The 17,275-nt window shown below is 40.4% G+C and overlaps 1 protein-coding gene across 2 annotated transcripts in view; it reads left to right on the top strand.

Moving 5' to 3' along the window:
* The window catches only part of LOC119914141 (A-kinase anchor protein 2), an 84,837-nt gene that overhangs the window by 45,616 nt on the left and 21,946 nt on the right, over window positions 1-17,275 (top strand). For both annotated transcript variants that reach the window (XM_038733202.1, XM_038733203.1), the window contains one exon: window positions 5,845-5,930. In XM_038733202.1, the coding sequence (XP_038589130.1) occupies window positions 5,845-5,930 (86 nt within the window). The remainder of the gene's footprint in view (window positions 1-5,844; window positions 5,931-17,275) is intronic.

The following is a 17,275-nucleotide window of genomic DNA, read 5'->3' as shown; positions in this document are numbered from 1 at the left end:
TCAACCAGATCATCGCCTTTAATAAGCCAGTTTATAAAACTTTCTTAAAGACAGACAAAATCTCAGTTTCTCTATTCAGTCACTTTCCACTTTCTTTTCTCTCAACCCCCTGCTCTACAGATTCTCTCCTGTTGTCTCCAAACATACACAAACTCACATAAACAACTACACATCCAAACTACAAACTCAAACAACCCACCCTCTTTACTCGTACAGCCTCTCTCTGACCAGGGTGGAGAGGAGGGTACTTGTTGCCTTGGTTTCTTTATGTGCCTCTTCATTCTTCCATATTGATAGTCCTAGCAAAAAAAAATAGATATAATTAGAAGTTCTTTTAGACTTTTATTTCAGTTTGCTGTTGTTATCTGAACATTTTTTTCCTTTTGTTTTGAAATTTAAAAGGCCATTGAATTGTTGCGATGCCTGTTTCCATGGCAAACTGAGGTTTTTGACACTGTAGTTAGTAGTAACAGGACTCTGTCTCTCTCCTCATCTCTCTCTTTCTCTCTCTCTCTGTTGTTTTGTCCACTAACTCCAGCTATTCCACTGCTGAGGTCATTTCCTCCTATTCTAATACTTCGTAACTCAGCAGCCAATAAGAAGCCGTGGAACACCTTTTGGCAGCCAGTAGGATCTTTACAGCCAACCTTTCCTATAGCGCACAGGAAGCTAACGGCAGCTTAATGAGTACACTCTGGCAGCAAAGGAACACGTATTTCCACCTATGAAAACAAACATGGGTTACCACTAACAGCCTGGGCACAAAGTTTTTTATAATGATTAACAAGCGCTACCACATTACTAAATTTCAACTGTGACAGGTGTGTTCAAATGAGCTTTTAGAGCAACATTATGTGCAATACGTGTTCATCTTTTTGTTCAATAAATTCATGTCATAGCTGCACCAGAGATCCACTATACTCTTTACAATTCAAAGAGACTGAAAACACTGCCAGCTCTGTAGTCACCAGCCAGGCCCTCGTTTACAAGGGTGCTACAAATAGTGTGGCCTGGGTGTCATTATAACATCATATATATTAAAGTGTAGGAAATTTACTTGGCTGGTTTTCAGAAAAACTCTCAAAAGCGGCAATCATCCCCCTTCTGTTGAATGATAATGCACGCTGTGGAAAGATGTTTGCTCCGTTTCAAGTGTCTTTGATGTTACATGGAACAGAGAGTATGGTGATGCTCAATAGGCATCTGGTGAATTAATATTTGGAGAGTTAGCGACTATGCACTTTGCCATTGTATGCTACAGACAAAAATACCCATTGTTAGAGTGAGAAGTTTTATGGGCCAGATATGTCATTGAAGAAAGCGCATTCACAGAGAGGTTAGGGAGGCTCTTCAGATCCAAATAATGTGAATTTGGGGTGTTTTTGTGGCTATGGTGTGTATCGAGTGGCCGTGATGTCCTTTGGTTACAATCGAATCTGGGTCTTAATATGATATCATGACATCAAAATGTTTTTATTTGCATGGAAGAAAATGAACACTTCACTAACCGAGACTGACCTGAGGAGCATCACCAACCTTTTCTCAGAATGCAGTACTTTTTCTTTCTTTCTCTTCTTTTGTTCAACTGCTTTACTGGGTCCTGGCCATGGCCAACATAACATCCCTGCACTGTGTACTAACTCTGATAATAGTCATAAAAATAATGAAAGACAGAAACAATATTCCTTGTCAACAAAAAGCATTGCATTTCCAGCATTGAAAAGTCTTTGGGAAAATCAACTATTTCCTTACATGGCTCTGTGCACAGCTACACAATCCCACCTCTCAACTGTCCTGTCAGCACTGTCAGAACTGTGGGTCGGCCTTCAAATATACATGCTTTAGTGTGATTGGCCACTGCTGCTGTCAGTCAGTCCAACTGGCTGTGTGATTAGCCACCACCCAGCCCATCGGGTCTGGTTTCCTGTGTAGATAAAGAATGTAAATATGCTCTATATTCTATTTAGTGATGATTTTATTTTCCACATCTATATAGAGATCTAGAGATAATTCTGATTACTATGGGTACTAGACATTGTTCCGATGTCCCACGATGCCATATCACGACTGTATGAGTGCACAAACACAAGCTTATATTATATTTCCACTCTCTAACTTCACTGCTTTGCTGTGTGTAATCTCACTATTAACCCCACACAACGTTTTTCCCCTTTTCTGGCCATCACCACTGAACTGGTGGCGACTACGTGTTACAGTTGGCCTCGAAGGCATCTGAGGATCTTAAAACATTGTGCAGAGGCAGGAGCTTAAATAACCATACCAGTGAATTTGCATGGTAGCCTCTTAACTACAATCATTTTGAATTTATATTACTTTCAAAAGCATAACAGAAGTTTTTATATTGATTCCCTCTAAGCAGCCATTGGATTTCCATTCAAATCTCCTTGATTTGTTTGAGACAGATAATCCACCACAAGAATCCATTACAAGTTTTTTTAATCAAAGCTTGTAAAGGTTAAAATTCAATAGGAAAAAAAACAATCTTACCGTGAAAAGATGCTACAACACATTATTCTGTTCACCACATCTATGTTTATTCTTTTTTTTTTTTTTTTACCACAATGGATCTCATGGGGGGAAAAAACCCAAGATGGTTCTTCTGAGCAGTTATGTCACAGTTATTTTCCTGTTTTACTTTTATTTCCAGCAAACAGGCTACAAGGCTCATCTAGGCTGGGAACAATTACTAACACTATCACGCTGTTCAGTGTCCCAGATTGGCCAAAACATATTCATTGCATGACTGTTTGAGGAGGCTTTTCACATGTAGTGTTAGTTTTCCCCAAGGTGTAACGCACATGACACACATGATGCCACAGAGCAAAGAAGCACTCATTGTATGTACCTACAAGAGGAAATGCAATTGTAGTCTCAAAAAACATTTTTGTTTTTAAAAAAGAAGAAAAGAGTAAGGCTCGGTTCAAGTTGTACAAGTTCAAGTGGAGCCTGACCAATCCGGTTTGCCTGTTTGGGTTAGTGTGTGTGTGTGTGTGTTGTTTTTGATGTAATGCAAGGAGCTGTACACGAACAACAGATTTGTTGAGTTTACCAGCCCCACTGCCACGCCTGCAGTACTCCTCTGACTCTGTAGGAGTCTCTCTTTCTCTTCTCTGCCTGCTCTCATAGTTGTATGGACTGTTAAAACAAGAAGGAGCCATTTTCTATTGTTCAGACTTCTCTCTCTTTCTATGGTTATGACAACTCACTCTGTCGCATTCTCTCTCTCTCTCTCTCTCTCTCTCTCTCTCTCTCATGCTCTCTCATGCTCTCTCTCTCTCTCTCTGATGTCTGTATCCTCTCTCTATCTTTGGTCAATAAAGCTGAGTTTCTCCAGTGCCCTCCTGTGGTCTCTTGCTTGTTGTTCTTTCCATCTGTCTCTAACATTCATTTTTTCATTGGCTGCTGACAAAGAGATCACAAGCTATCCTTACTGCACCCCTATCTGTTGTAAAACCCACTGCCACTAACAAAACACACACACCACACTATACATTTTACATTTTAAGAGAGATTTTTCATTCACATAAGGGTTTACTAGCGCCTTTGTTAGTTCAGACAGGTTTTACATGCATGCAGTGTGTTATGCCCTCATAGACTCACCAAAACACACAAGATTTAAAAGAAATACAATCAGGTAAGGTAATCAATCACTTTAAATGAGAAGGCCGTTGTTGCAACAAAAATACACAAACTAAGCTCAGGTTGTACAACTTATTTCTCATACAGTATGTTCTGTTTATACCCAATATAATAAGTACAACTTTTTAGGGTTATTTCTTTAACCCAGGCAAGCCAACACACAAATCAGAGCAAGACTAAATCCCCAAAGTCAGTTGAACATCAGAGCCAGGTTTATGTAGTCACTGCTTTGATTCGGTGAGTACCTCTGTGAATGTTTAGTATTAGTTTTGTCTTGAAAACCAGCTATATTAAATGGAATGCAGAAAACTGTTAGATATGCAATGAAATATTTAAATTTTTTATCGTAGATTTAGATTAATGTGATAATGTGGCCTGATGGGTAACACTGAAAATTAGATTAAAGCCTAAATCTTGGGTTAATTCTCAAAACAGGTACATTGCAACATGGCATCAAGTCTAAATCCTTCTAGAAAGGATGCAGTACAGACTTTTATTGTAATTGCTCTCCTTCAGGATGACTAGCCACTGCTCATAAAAAATCGCTCTAATATTACTGCAACATTCCTGTAGGGACTCATACCGAGTCTGTGGCATCTAGTGAGTTTACACACTGCAAAAAAATATATGTATCGCCATAGGAAAGTAAGGAGTATGTAGTGTTCAAGAAGATAGATAAGAGTGGAAGGGGAAGGTAGGGAGTTAGCTGGTGTTGAAGGAAGGTAAGTAGGAAGATGGGTAGGTAAATAGCTATATAGTATATATTGTAACTATTTAGTATATAGTTAGACTAATCTAGATACCCCCATGCCATATTTTTACAGGAGCAATGAGGCGCCCCCCTGGTATTAATAGTAGTTTCTGCAAGAAATCATGCAACAGTACAGAAAAACTCACTGCATGCTCACTCGTCCAACTTTACTGATACCACGTGAACTCCACAGCAATGAATAGAGAGGACAAAAAAGCTAGTTTTGGCAAAGAAATACAATACGCCTACCGCACTAAAGCAATAAACACATGCATGACACAAGGAGACTTCAGGAAGGAGCCACATATGACAAATTGTGCACATACAATACTCTATGGACATATGTCAGCACATAAATGTTAGATTGTGTTCTGTTTCACCAGTACAGTAACATTAAAGTTATGGAGACTCCTTTTGCATGCAGCAGTTGTACAATGTCATTTTTCCTTTGATCATGTGCGTCTATCTTGGATGACGCCGGCTTGGGTGTTAATACTCTATTTTCAAGAACTTATGATCTGGGGAGGCCAGCAGCACAAACATGACACATACTTCCCCAGAAGACACAATACAAGGTGATAAATTATTATATAAGCGACGTCATGACAACTGATAACAAGACTAACGTTCAAGCCACATGTTGGTTTATCTTAAGTCAATGACAGTCTTTAACAGAAACCATGACTGTAGATAAATATTACGCACTCAAATGAGCGTGCACAACAGGATGATGAAAGACATTTCAAAGGTGGAGAATATGTATCATATATATATTATTACTCATGCAATCATGTTTTTTAATGTTATGTAGTTTCAGATATATTTTATTAACTGATAACATATGTGTAAATAAAGTTCTAATCTGGAACGTAACTATAGCCATCAAATACATATAATGGAGTAAAAAGTGCAATATTGTGCCTCTGAAATGTAGTATGTAGTAGAGTTAAAGTATAAAGTAGCATAAAATGGAGAAATTGAAGCAAAGCACACATACCTACAGTTCAGTATTTGAGTTACCTTCCACCACTGGCCACTACTACCAGAGTTGCTGCTAATCACTGTGACTGTGCTACAACTACAACTGTTGTAGTAGCTGTAGTAGTGGCAATAGTATAGTAGTAGTAGTAGTAGTATATGAGGAGCATTGATGGTGTCTAAAGGCTGGTGACAGATTTTGATATATTTATTATTTATATCATGCAAAAGTACAGTTGCTCTAGTTTAATTCTAAAATAATTCGCACGTGGAAGACTGATGGATTTTTACGTTTTCACCTCATTTGCAGGATCCTGTTGGGGTTTACGAAACTCCTTTCAAAACCACATAACAAACCCAAAGGGGGGGTTGTTTTTCCTCATGAATATGAAAGAAGATGATGATTAACGAAGATGACAATGTTTAGCAATAACTCAGATTTTGTTTTATCATAGGCTACTGCCAAACACCAGGGGTTACTGTGACAACAGCAAATGGGTATGAAGCTCTCATTCCGACCAGACATCCTCACACTGCCATGGTGAGTAGCCTGTATCTGTGTGTTTTTTATGTAAGTCTAAGAGTTTGATTACTTGAGTCCAAAACTACAAAGTTACAACTAGGGGCAGGGCAAGTGTTTCTGCAAAATATTCTACACATAATTCCCCCACAAATTTGTCAGAAAGTTTGGTTTGACATCAGAAGAGTAAGGGGCTACAACAGGGTGTTATCTGAAGCGTTTATGCTATAAAGAGGGGACTATTTGTTACCGGTGTCCAAGTGACAATTTCCATTTTTTCATTTTTTGGCTGCCATTCACTGAAATGGTCTGGACTATGTGTGTGTGTGTGTGTGTGTGTGTGTGTGTGTGTGTGTGTGTGTGTGTGTGTGTGTGTGTGGGCTTGTTTTACTATTCGTGGGCTCCAAAAACTGGGAGCCCACTATACTTGTGTGGTATGACAGTTTTGTGGGGAACAAAATGCTGTTTTGAAATGCTAAAGGGCTGTTTTGAGGGTTAAGACTTGATTTAAGGGTTCAGGGCTCGAATTAGGTTAAGATTAGGGTTTGGGTTGGCATGTAGTAGTGATGGTAAAGGTAAAGGGCTCATGAATGCATAATGTCAATGATGGGTCCTCACAAAAATAGTGCCGCAAGTATGCGGCATGTATGTGTCAGGAAAAAAAGGTCCCAATAAGTTTTCTTCTACCTCAATAGGAAAAGTAGAGTTTAAAAAAAGACGTGACACACAAATCATGGAAGAACAAGACAACCACAGTGCTGAGAGAATGTGGACAAGAGACTGTGAATTCTTCTCAACTGGGACAAATCTGTGCCACACACAGGTTCCTGTTAATGTGTCTGCAATTGTCAGACATGGTTGGAATGTCTTTCACTAACGTTGTTTCTTTCTACAGGTGTAGTGGTTCTTCGTGTCTTCAGTGTGCTGAGATGTCCCACTGCACTGTTTCTGTGATAGTTTTTACAAGTGCCCATTGTACATTTAAGGCACTCAGTAAATTTAATATGACCTTACTCTACTTTTGGGGCATTTTTATTATGATTTTATTATTATGATGGTATCGCTTTAATACAGCGCTATGATATTCCCGCAGGGAGTTATATCCGGTCATGCAGTGTAGTGAGTCTCAAGTTTGTAGTGACCATTTTATTCCCATTTGGTGCATTTATACATTTCTATATTTTTGGCACACCGTATGCCAAGCTGTTCTGTAATTTTTATTTATAGATGATTACTTTAGAAACCTATTAATTTATATGTTTATTATTTTGCTTATTGCAGAATGGCTTCTTGAGTGTTATTATTGTATTACCATTACATTATAACTGATACGTTAAAGAACATTGCATAAATAAAAATAGCCTTTTATTCCAAGTAGTAAGCTTAAAATATACAGTACTTGATTAAATGTAGACTAGCTTCTACTACTTGGTTACCACTAGAACAACGGTTCTGGAGTGTTCTGCGTTTGTTTTTGTTTCTCTGAAAATGCCACCTGCGCACATATCAGATAGGGCAGAGCTGTAGGTGGGGAGACAGAGAGGTGGGGTACAGAAGCAGGGGGCGGTGGTGATGGTGGGGCAGCTGGCTGAGCTGCAGTCAGATTGTTTTGCAGCTGAATGAAAGGCAGTACGGCGGTAACCTGATCCGCGCGGGTCAGCCTCATTGTGCTTGGCTGGAGCTTGCGCTGGCGGCTCGCTCTTTGATTGTCTCTGGAACGGGACAGAAAACGCTCCCGGGACCTCGCGAGCCCTGCATTATTCAGCGCGCGTGCCTACAAGAAAAGAGAGAGAGAGAGAGAGAGAGAGAGAGAGAGAGAGAGAGAGAGAGAGAGAGAGGAGGGAACCGCTAGTCGGAAAAGCTGGCGCGTAAAAGGAGCTCAATGTCATCTCGGTTAGAGGCTGCCGTCGCCGTCATTACTGCTGTTAACACGAGCATCCGTTCCGTTACTTCCCCAGTCCGGTTGTTTCTCTAACGTCCCGCCTGCCGGTGGTGCAGCAGCTGCGGTCACATTTCTTCCCCCAGGTTAAGAAGACAAAGAAGAAGAAGAAGCAAAAAGAAGAAGAAGTAGCGGTCGGTTACGCCTCCGTCGTTAAAAACTAATCCCGGTTATTAGCCGTTAATTAGTCGGCCGTAAGGAGCTCCGGGGGATCAGCGCTTTGCTACACATCCTTCTTCCCACAGGTAGAGTTAATTAAAACAAAAAATATAGCTCAAATCGTAGCAGAAATGTATTTTAACTGAAGTTTCCTTTGGAAAGAAAAGTCGTAGGAAGGGATAGTCAGTGAAAGTGTAACGTTAGCTTAGGTGGTGTGTGTGGCTCATTTTTGTTGGTCAAAAGAAACAGAGCCTGTAATTACAGTGATTGGCTTTAAAACGGGGAGGACACAGGACACTGCACCCTCCTCTCCTGACATCCAAAAGAGGTCAGTGGACCAGACTGCATGCTGCAGTAACGTTAGTGTCTGTCTCTGTGTGCTGCTCCTCCTCTGCATCACTTTAACCTAGATATAGGAATGACCTTAACCTGGTTTTCATCATGCACATATAGTACTGAATGACTTGGCAGAGCCAGAGAGACTCTTTTTATTGCTTCTTCTTGGTTGTTTGCTGTGCTCACATTGATTTTGTCCAGTCTAGTTGCTTTTTGGTGTCATAATGGCTCATTATCTAGTTTTCATTTAACATTACTTATTAACCATGATAGTATTTCTCAGTTCACATGCTCTTGTAAAAAACCCTTTTAAAACACATTGTCAAGTGGCAGTGCACACAATTTCAGCCCCACCCCTGTCGAAAAGCAGTCATTGTTTGCATTTTGAATTTTAAATACAAGTTAAAACTTAAAAAAGGCATAATGTAGAGGCAGTCACGACTGCGCTGGTGTGTCACACAATTGCAGCTGATCAAACCAAAGAGACTCCTGGCACAAGTTCAGAGCAAACCACCTGAAGCCAGACTTTTTTTGTTTGCTCCACATTTTCTCGTGAGGAATTTTCAATCTTTCTCTTTGTCCATAGCTGTTGCCAAGCAACTTGCAATTCTTTGAACTCAGTGTTTGACAATGTCCATGAAAAAAACTAATCCATTCACTTAAAGGTACAATGTGAAATTCCTGGAGACGTGCCCCAAACAAATTGGAGACAGTATTGTGCAAGAACTGCAAGATTTACTAATTGCAGCAATGACACTGTTCAAGACTGTGTACAGTTAGACACGCGTAACAAACCTTGCAATGTCCTCAAAAATGGATAGCGAACTTTCCAAACTTATAATCTTTCCTCATCTCAAAACAGTAATTAGGAAGGGGTTATGATTTACAAATTTTTTAACAGTCATTAAGATAGAAATTATCGAATAGCTCATGCTACTGTCGGCTTTCTTAAAAAATATGGTAGTAATGCGTCAATACCAGGCGTTGGTAAAACGTGTGTGGCACATTCAGTTCGGCTACAGTGCTGTGAGATTGGCTAGATGCTCAGGTTGCACCCTAACAGTGTTAAGGTTGTGTATTGTGTTCGCCGCTACAGAGGAAATAAAGATTGTAAGAACGCCACCGCAACATCTTGTTAGTAGCTACCATCCTTTACATTTACATTTATTCATTTAGCTGAATAGTATTTTCACTTGAAATACCCCCAGCAGTATTGCCAAGTGGTTACAGTATGGTGAACGGATCACCATTGGTCTGCTACTGGGTCCATACAATCTCATCAGTTATGTGACTACTAGATTCCAGCAGGGTAAAATTCGACCAAACTGGTAAAACTGAAAGCCAGTCAAAATAAAACTGCTATCTTATAATCTTGAGGTGTGGCGTTGGCCTATAGTTTACATGATAGCTTGTTTAGCTCAGTTTGAGCAAGACCATAGTAGCAAGAAAACAGCCATATCAAAGCCATATATTGACGCCATGTGGAATGTTTTTTTGTATGTTTTGTGTTGTCATTAGATACATTTCTGTAAATAGCCAACATTAGATGTTACCAGTCTAGAAGAAACGTGAGTTCAGCATCAAACCACATTTCTTTACTCGCCAAAAAGCTGTCTCTAGCTGACCTATGACATGCATTGGTTTTTGGAAATATTACTCATGACATACAGTCTAGAAGTGTGTGATTAATTTTTTCCCATGGTCTAGTGTTAAAAAAGCAAACAGAAGTTGCAATAAATCGTAATATCGAACCAAGTATCATGATAGTATTGAATCAGGAGATAAGCAAATCGTTCCAGCCCTAATAAATAACCCATACTGGGTCAGGTGATCAAAGCCACTGTGACCACTTATTCCAAAAATGCACTCTCATGGTTCAGAAATATTCCAATTAAACAGTACCCCGACCAAACGGCAGTTTCAATGAATTGAATCTTCTTGCTGTTGCCAGAATAACCTAAGATGAAGAAGCTGTCACTGTGACCCTGTTTTCCCATCACTTTCAATCATGCTGATTGATTTTACTTCACTGTAGAGTTACTGACATTTTGCCTGAGTGCAGCTGACCAGTACAATACCAAAGGGGTGATGGAGGCTCCAGGAATCAACCATGTCTCTTTGACCATTCTTATAGTCGCTCTGTAAAGAGATGTTTTCATTTCTAGTTAAACTTGGACATGACAGCTTTTATTTGTTTTGCACCCAGTTTACACAGCGGTGCCCCATAAGACAGGCAAACATATCCACCTGGCAAGGGGAAGCAAATACGCAAAGGCAGCATCAAATCAGTGCGATAAAGACGTAGCTTCATATGAATTCATTTACATCGTTTTGTCACCATGTCTCATTACAGAGAGGACAATCTGTGTGTTAAATCACCTTTCCTCAGGTAGGTTTCTGGATCAGTTAAACAAGGCGAAATAGCTCCATAGTGAAGCCACTGATGAGATTCTGGTCAGATATGAGCGGTAACATTCAAAATTGAGGCGTAAACAAAGTTGTGATAGATAGAGGTTGAAGTCAGTCTGTTGTTGCCCACACTCTATTTAGAATAGCTCATCATCCGTGTTCACTGTTTTGTTTGGTCATCATTTGAAATTACCAGCTGATTCTGGAAATATCGACGCGAGGCTGCAAACTGCCAATTCAGTGTTTGCCAATACCTCCCCTAGGCCCAGGGACAGAAAAATCACAGCCAGCTCTCCAATTTCATTAGAGTCAATGACAGGAGGTACCTTCCACATACTGAATGTCCCATTGGGTGTGTGTATTTGCGTGTGTGTGTGTGACTGGTGGAAGTACATTTTCTGACCCTACCCATCCCCGCATTGTGGAGTGTGAGAACATTGACAGGAACAATAAAGTTATCCGTGATGTCGTCTTCCACAGAACCTCTCCCTCTTCCCAGAAACACATACACAAACCCGCAGAAAAACACACACACATGTGGTTATATAACAGATATGTGGTTGATGATACTAAAGCTCGGTGAGCCAAGAGTACACGAGGTGGAAATGGGAATGAGGTACTGAAGGAGTGATGGGATGAGAGTGACCGACGTGATGACAAGAAACAGTGAGTACAAGGAGAGATAAAGGGCAGTGCAGGTGTGTGTGTGTGTGTGTGTATGTGTTATGGGGGTAGTTGGCACAGTGAATATAAGGCGAGTGAGGGAAACGTGAGAGAGGGAGGTGGAGGATGGTAGTAGGAAGTCTGTTCAGCCTCACACGGCTTGAAGTGTTGTTGACATTAACTGGCTGATGGCCTTTCATTGGCTGATCTGTTGATGGGCCTCCGCTGGCCGTCTTCCAAGAAGAGAGTGATACTCCTGTGTGACTGGATAAAGTCCCAAACATTACATTCAAATCAGCAATGTTCAGATGGACACTAATGTCATTGATACACAATTGTGGCGTCTTTTCAGTTGTACCATATGCAGTATGCTGTCGCCTCTCAATTCACAAATGTGTGTGTTATCAGCTGACAATGAGTGGAGAACACTAATAGGAAAGAAAACTTGTGGCTTTGAGTGTTTGTCATTGGAAATCATGTGACTGCCCCTCAGGCCAGCTATTAGACTGAGCCTTGACAATAATTTTCCCAGCAACAAAGCGTCCTCATGTGTGCATGTTTGAAGCAGCTGGAATTTAAAGTAGTTCTTGTGTGGATGACACTTTGTGGCTATTTTTGTTTGGCCCATGGGAATGGATGACAGCTAAAAAGTGATGAATGGACACAGAGGTGTCTGTCGTGTCTCCGGCTTATTTCTCATACGTTCTTCTTTGATAATACAGCAAAAAAAAGTCATCTTAACATAATGAGAGAAGTAAGAGAAGAGTGTATTTGAAGAGATGAAGGCACTTTTCAAAAATAAAGTGTAAAAATTTTGGCTTGTGCTGTGATTGGGTATCCACTTAGAGATAGGATTTGGTTTTTCAAACTGAACTGCCATCTTGTTTTATCTGAACTATTTAGTCTAATGTCTATGTTTGCTCATCAGGAGTGACTGACATATCCACCTGTCGACGTCAAAGGAATATATCAATGTATAGCTGCGCTGATCTCATCCATGCTTGTCGCCTTTTTTAGTTTGGAATGGATTCTGGATCTGGCACCACAAGATGACTTCTTCCTTCTTAATCCCGCCACAAAGCTCTGATTGGCTTGGCTATTTCTCCTGCTCCAGAGTTTTTACTGCCATACTATGTTGAGACTCAAGTCACAATGAAAATGATAATGAAAGAAAAATGCATGAATGAAGCACCTAACAAGGTCAAAGAGTGATTTTTGTGTCACATTCCATCTTAGAAAAGTATTTTGTCCAGTGTTTTGGTATTTGTGTTCAAGAGAGGAAGAGAACTGGAGGGATGCAGGAAACGCAACAATACAACTCAGCCATGTGATGCCCACCATTAAACAACCTCCGCCCACCCACTATTGTCCACAACATCCACCAGCTATTGTTGTTCTGTGCAACAGAATTCATTCATTTAACACAAAGAAAAGCACAAATCACCTGCTTGCACTCACATGTGAAAATACAGCGCAGAAATACAGGGAACAGAACATTTCCAACTTATTTAAAAATTGGCTTTAACTTCCCTGACAGAAGCAGACAGAGCTGTACACCATCCGGGTACTCAGTGTGCACTGCATTTTGCCATGCTTGTCAATATGAACGCACTTCTGCACTCAAAATACCAAGCGTAAGTATGGAAGGGCGTGAATTGAGACACAGTATTATTCTGTAGTTCCCGGAAGTCAGGAGTACAGCTGGGTATCGTTCAAAAATGTTTGATTTCCGACGCGGCTACCTTGACTTCGATACCACTTCCTGAACATTGCGCTGGGGCTTTCATCCCGGTGGACGACGTGGCGAACAGACTCGCCGATGAGCACAAACAGGTTAGCTGCACTGGCTAGCTATCAAGAAGCACAAAGTTCACTTATCTGTGCAGATAAGCAGCTGGCAATAAAAAAAATTAAAAACAAAACAGCGAGCCAACATCTCTGGGCCTCTATGATGTGCAATGTTAGATAGCCAATCCCCAGCATTAGATGCTGCATGCTTATTGGCTCTATGACACAGAAAAGATATACACCTTAGGTTTTGAAATTTGTTACGGAATGACAAGGTATTTTTCAATACTCTGTCGGGGCCATAAAAGTATTGAAGTGCGGTACCCAGCCCTGGTCAGGAGGGAGGTTGACCTTGAATGTCAGGGCTTCATCTCATAACACTGCTCTGTTTTGGTAGTGAAAAGCTGCAGAAGTCTTTTTATCACTTTCCAGCTTCAGACAGGAATGTCAGAATAGCGTTAGGGCTTTAGGTGTTATAGAACGTGTGAGGGAGGCTCAGGGCGCCGTCATCTGTGTGTGTGTTGTTGTTTGTTATCCTTGTGAGAGTCCAGCTGAGCCGTGGACCCTCAAAGTCAGGCCATTTTTTAGGAAGTGAGGTCATTTTGGCCAACTGTTCAAAGATTTTCAATTATGGTTAAGATTCAACCATCTGGGTAGTATCTTGTTGCTGTGGGAAATGACGAAGCACCTATGAAAATAGAGGACAATGATGCAGAACATTTTTATCCACATTTAGTTCCCACTGCCTCAAGAAAAATCTTCCTTTGGGCTGGAGCAGACAGGTTTTCAGGCAGTAGTGCAGAATTTAAAACACAGTCCTGTAGTTCTGAGCAATGGCTCGCTCAGCCGGATAAAGTAAGTTGTGTTGGGAGAATGCAATGCAAGAAATCAGAAACTGAATGAGAAACAGAGAAGGCAGCTGCAGCGAAAGAGGGAACACCAAACAGTAAATTACAACACTTCATCACGAAATAACTCCTGGAATGTACGGAACGTCACAGACTGTTTAACCGAATGTGAGGGGAGTTACCCTTAAAGGTTAGCTTCAGGTTAGGACTTTAGAATTAAAAGAAAAGTCAAGATCACAACTAGTCAGTGATAAGGAATGAGTGCTGGAGCTGAACTACATCAATGGATGATCTTCTCAAGTATGGCAAGACAAATGTTTTATTTGTTATTTAATTTGTAATCATTTTGATATTATGCACTTTAGGAATTTGCTGCAGTGTATTAGCTGAGACGTATTGTTTATGTAGTGGTAATTTGTGAAAGCAGAGGCAATTTAAAGCCCATCCATTGGTCTTATTTCAAGTCATGTCATTCTTACTCTCACTGGCTGGAGTGTTTGTTTTCTAAGAATACATATCTTTATTTCACTGTGGTGTAGAGCACATAATGGTTTCTGTTGTATTTCAGAATTGTACCGAGTCCATGACATTCCTTTGAAACCACAGAAAATAAAGCTGATGGAGGAAAGAAAGAAGTATTAAATCAATGGGAAATACTGAAATTGTCAGGCTCAGGCATTTTTGTTGTCACAGACTGTTTTCTTCCTGTAAGAAGCCTCCTTCCTTCCTTTCTTGTCTAAATACTGCAGGCTAATGAGCTAGTTTCCTGAAATAGACAGGTGATTAACACACTGTTCTTCTCAGTGTGAGGCAGAGCAGAGCTAGTTAATGCTATAAGCTAACACTGGGAAAAGGCTCATTCTCTTAGGCCAACATGCTCTGCTGGGAATAAGCTAATGCTATAGGTCTTTGATAAATGTGCTGTTCAGGCTCGGCAAGCTATAGCCATGCAAAACGTACAGAGGGGATGATATTTCTACAAACAGCGCCCACACCAATCTGTTACATGATCAGTCAACTCATGCCAAACAAGAGTGCGCTAGTGATGGATAATAAGGTCAGCACATTAGTAGTGTTGTCAGACATTTATTTGTAGTTTAACTGTTTGTCAGGATGACAGTACTCACTTCTTTTTCCAAAACTCAACTACCTCAACCATTTCACTGAGCTTTGTGCCATAATGCAACTCACTAATCTAATCTATCTCCAGTGGATTTAAGGTCATGCTAAATTTGAACCGCTGGTTGAACAGTTATGGGTGGTGCCCACAGTTATACAGGGCTAATGTGTGATTGGCCGATAATGTTAGTGATGCAGATTGACCACACTGTTGCATAAAAATCAGGCAAACCCATTGCCAACAAAAGAGGCAGCAAGCAGTTGTGACATATCTGTTCTTGGAAACTGAAAGGAAAACCAGCAATCAGTCCAGCAATTTCTGTGTGAAACTGGGAAAAGACATGAAATTTATTATACCTTTTTTTTAAAATTTTGTGTAAAGCTAATAACCTGTTTTCTCTCTAGATAAAATCCATAAAATAAGCTTACATGTTAGCTCCTCTGACCACACATCTTAATTTTATTCAGAGCCTATAGCCCATTAGCCTATTAACTGGTTAGCCTCACTGTGTGGTCTCTGCGCTCAGAGTCCTGTGGGACAAAACACCAAAATGGGTTGATTCATGCTGGGAAAGGATTACAATTATCTGCTTGGTGGCTTGTTCTTCACTTACACACAAACTGACACACACACACAGAACCAGGCACAACCACATCCTCAAAACCCTCAAACTCAACCATCCATGTGATCCCCTCCTCCCCTAGTGAGGATTTGTTCCTTCACATCTGTCCTTAGCTTATTTCCTGCTCACTCTTCCTGTTATTTCTGATTCCACAGAGGCTTGTGTTTGTCATTTAATTTATTAAGTTCTGAGATTACTTAGAAACAGACGTGTTTGGGAGTATTGAAATGGTTGTGGTCGCTGAATTGTCGTATTCACTGTGTGTATGTTTGTGTTTGTGTGTCTGATGTGATATGAAACAAAGGGAATGATAGTTGACAGCACGCACTGTGTCAAGCTCGAGAAGGAGAAAAGCTGGACTGTTGCATAACTAAGGGAGGCTGACGAGAGGAAGGGAAGAGAACACTTTACTAAATAAAAAGTTATTGGCACTGCGCAAAGTTTTGGCATTTGGTCGTGACATTTTCTCAATGCTCATATCATCAGCATAGCTGCAGTAGTTTTTAACAGTTAAGTTAATCTACAAAAATCAATAACTAAGGTCATCTTTTAGTGTGAGCAACTTTCTTCTCTTTAATACCATTTTAAATTAACTAGTTTTTAACTCTGAAAACAACCAGATAAAAAATTTACTTTTAATATACCGAAATATGGGTATATTTTCATAAAACAGTATGTGATAGGATTATAACATACCGTGTGCAATACTCTATGTTAAGCTGTGTTAATAGTTGCAGATCTGCAGGGCTCTGTTTTATCTAACAATATTACTCCTCATTTAAGAAGTCTGGTCCATTTGGTTGATTGGATTCTAATCAAATTAACTTATTACACGTCATGGCTTTATAGCCGTTTCTTGGTTCCTGTTAGCAGAGGTCAGCCAGTAAAAAGTATAAATGTTTCCAATAGAGGCTGTTTGGGGTCATCAGGATGATCTCTTCTTTGCATAGGGGATATTTTGCGACAGTGTACTCACTGTACATTAACAATGACATAATACGCACACAGTGCAGCATTTTACTGGGCAACAAGCCCAAGAAAGTACAGTTTGTTTTACTTTCACAGTATGAAATATTATTATACACAGTACACCGATCTGGGCCCCAGTTTAAAAAAAGAAAGCAACACAGTCAGTCCTTTTACTCAGTCCAAGACATAAATCCTAATGGATGGCTGTTCAGTGTAACTGCAGGACAGTGTTTTGCCCCAGTTAGTCCTGTACTTGTGCTGGGAGTCTTAATCTGGTTCTCTGTCCTCTGCTTGGAGAGCTTGTGTACAAAAGCGGTCACACTCTCTGACTACAGACCTCTCTGCTTAAGAAGAGCCTGCCATCTGTGGGCACATAAGTGAGCATGTGTGTGTGTGTGGAGAGTGAAGCATTAGTATTCAGCCCTGAGAGTCTCACTGAAGCGCCTGTTGGGGCCTTTGTTGTTGTTTCATGAAGGGGTCTTAGGGGGTCTGGGTTGTGCATGAGAGCCTTGG

Source organism: Micropterus salmoides, unplaced genomic scaffold, assembly GCF_014851395.1.
Source record: "Micropterus salmoides isolate LMB-PRFRI ecotype aquatic unplaced genomic scaffold, ASM1485139v1 Ms_hic_scaffold_20, whole genome shotgun sequence".
NCBI lineage: Eukaryota > Metazoa > Chordata > Actinopteri > Centrarchiformes > Centrarchidae > Micropterus > Micropterus salmoides.
Note: the sequence above shows the minus strand (reverse complement) of the source record. Positions and strands in the feature narration are given on the sequence as shown.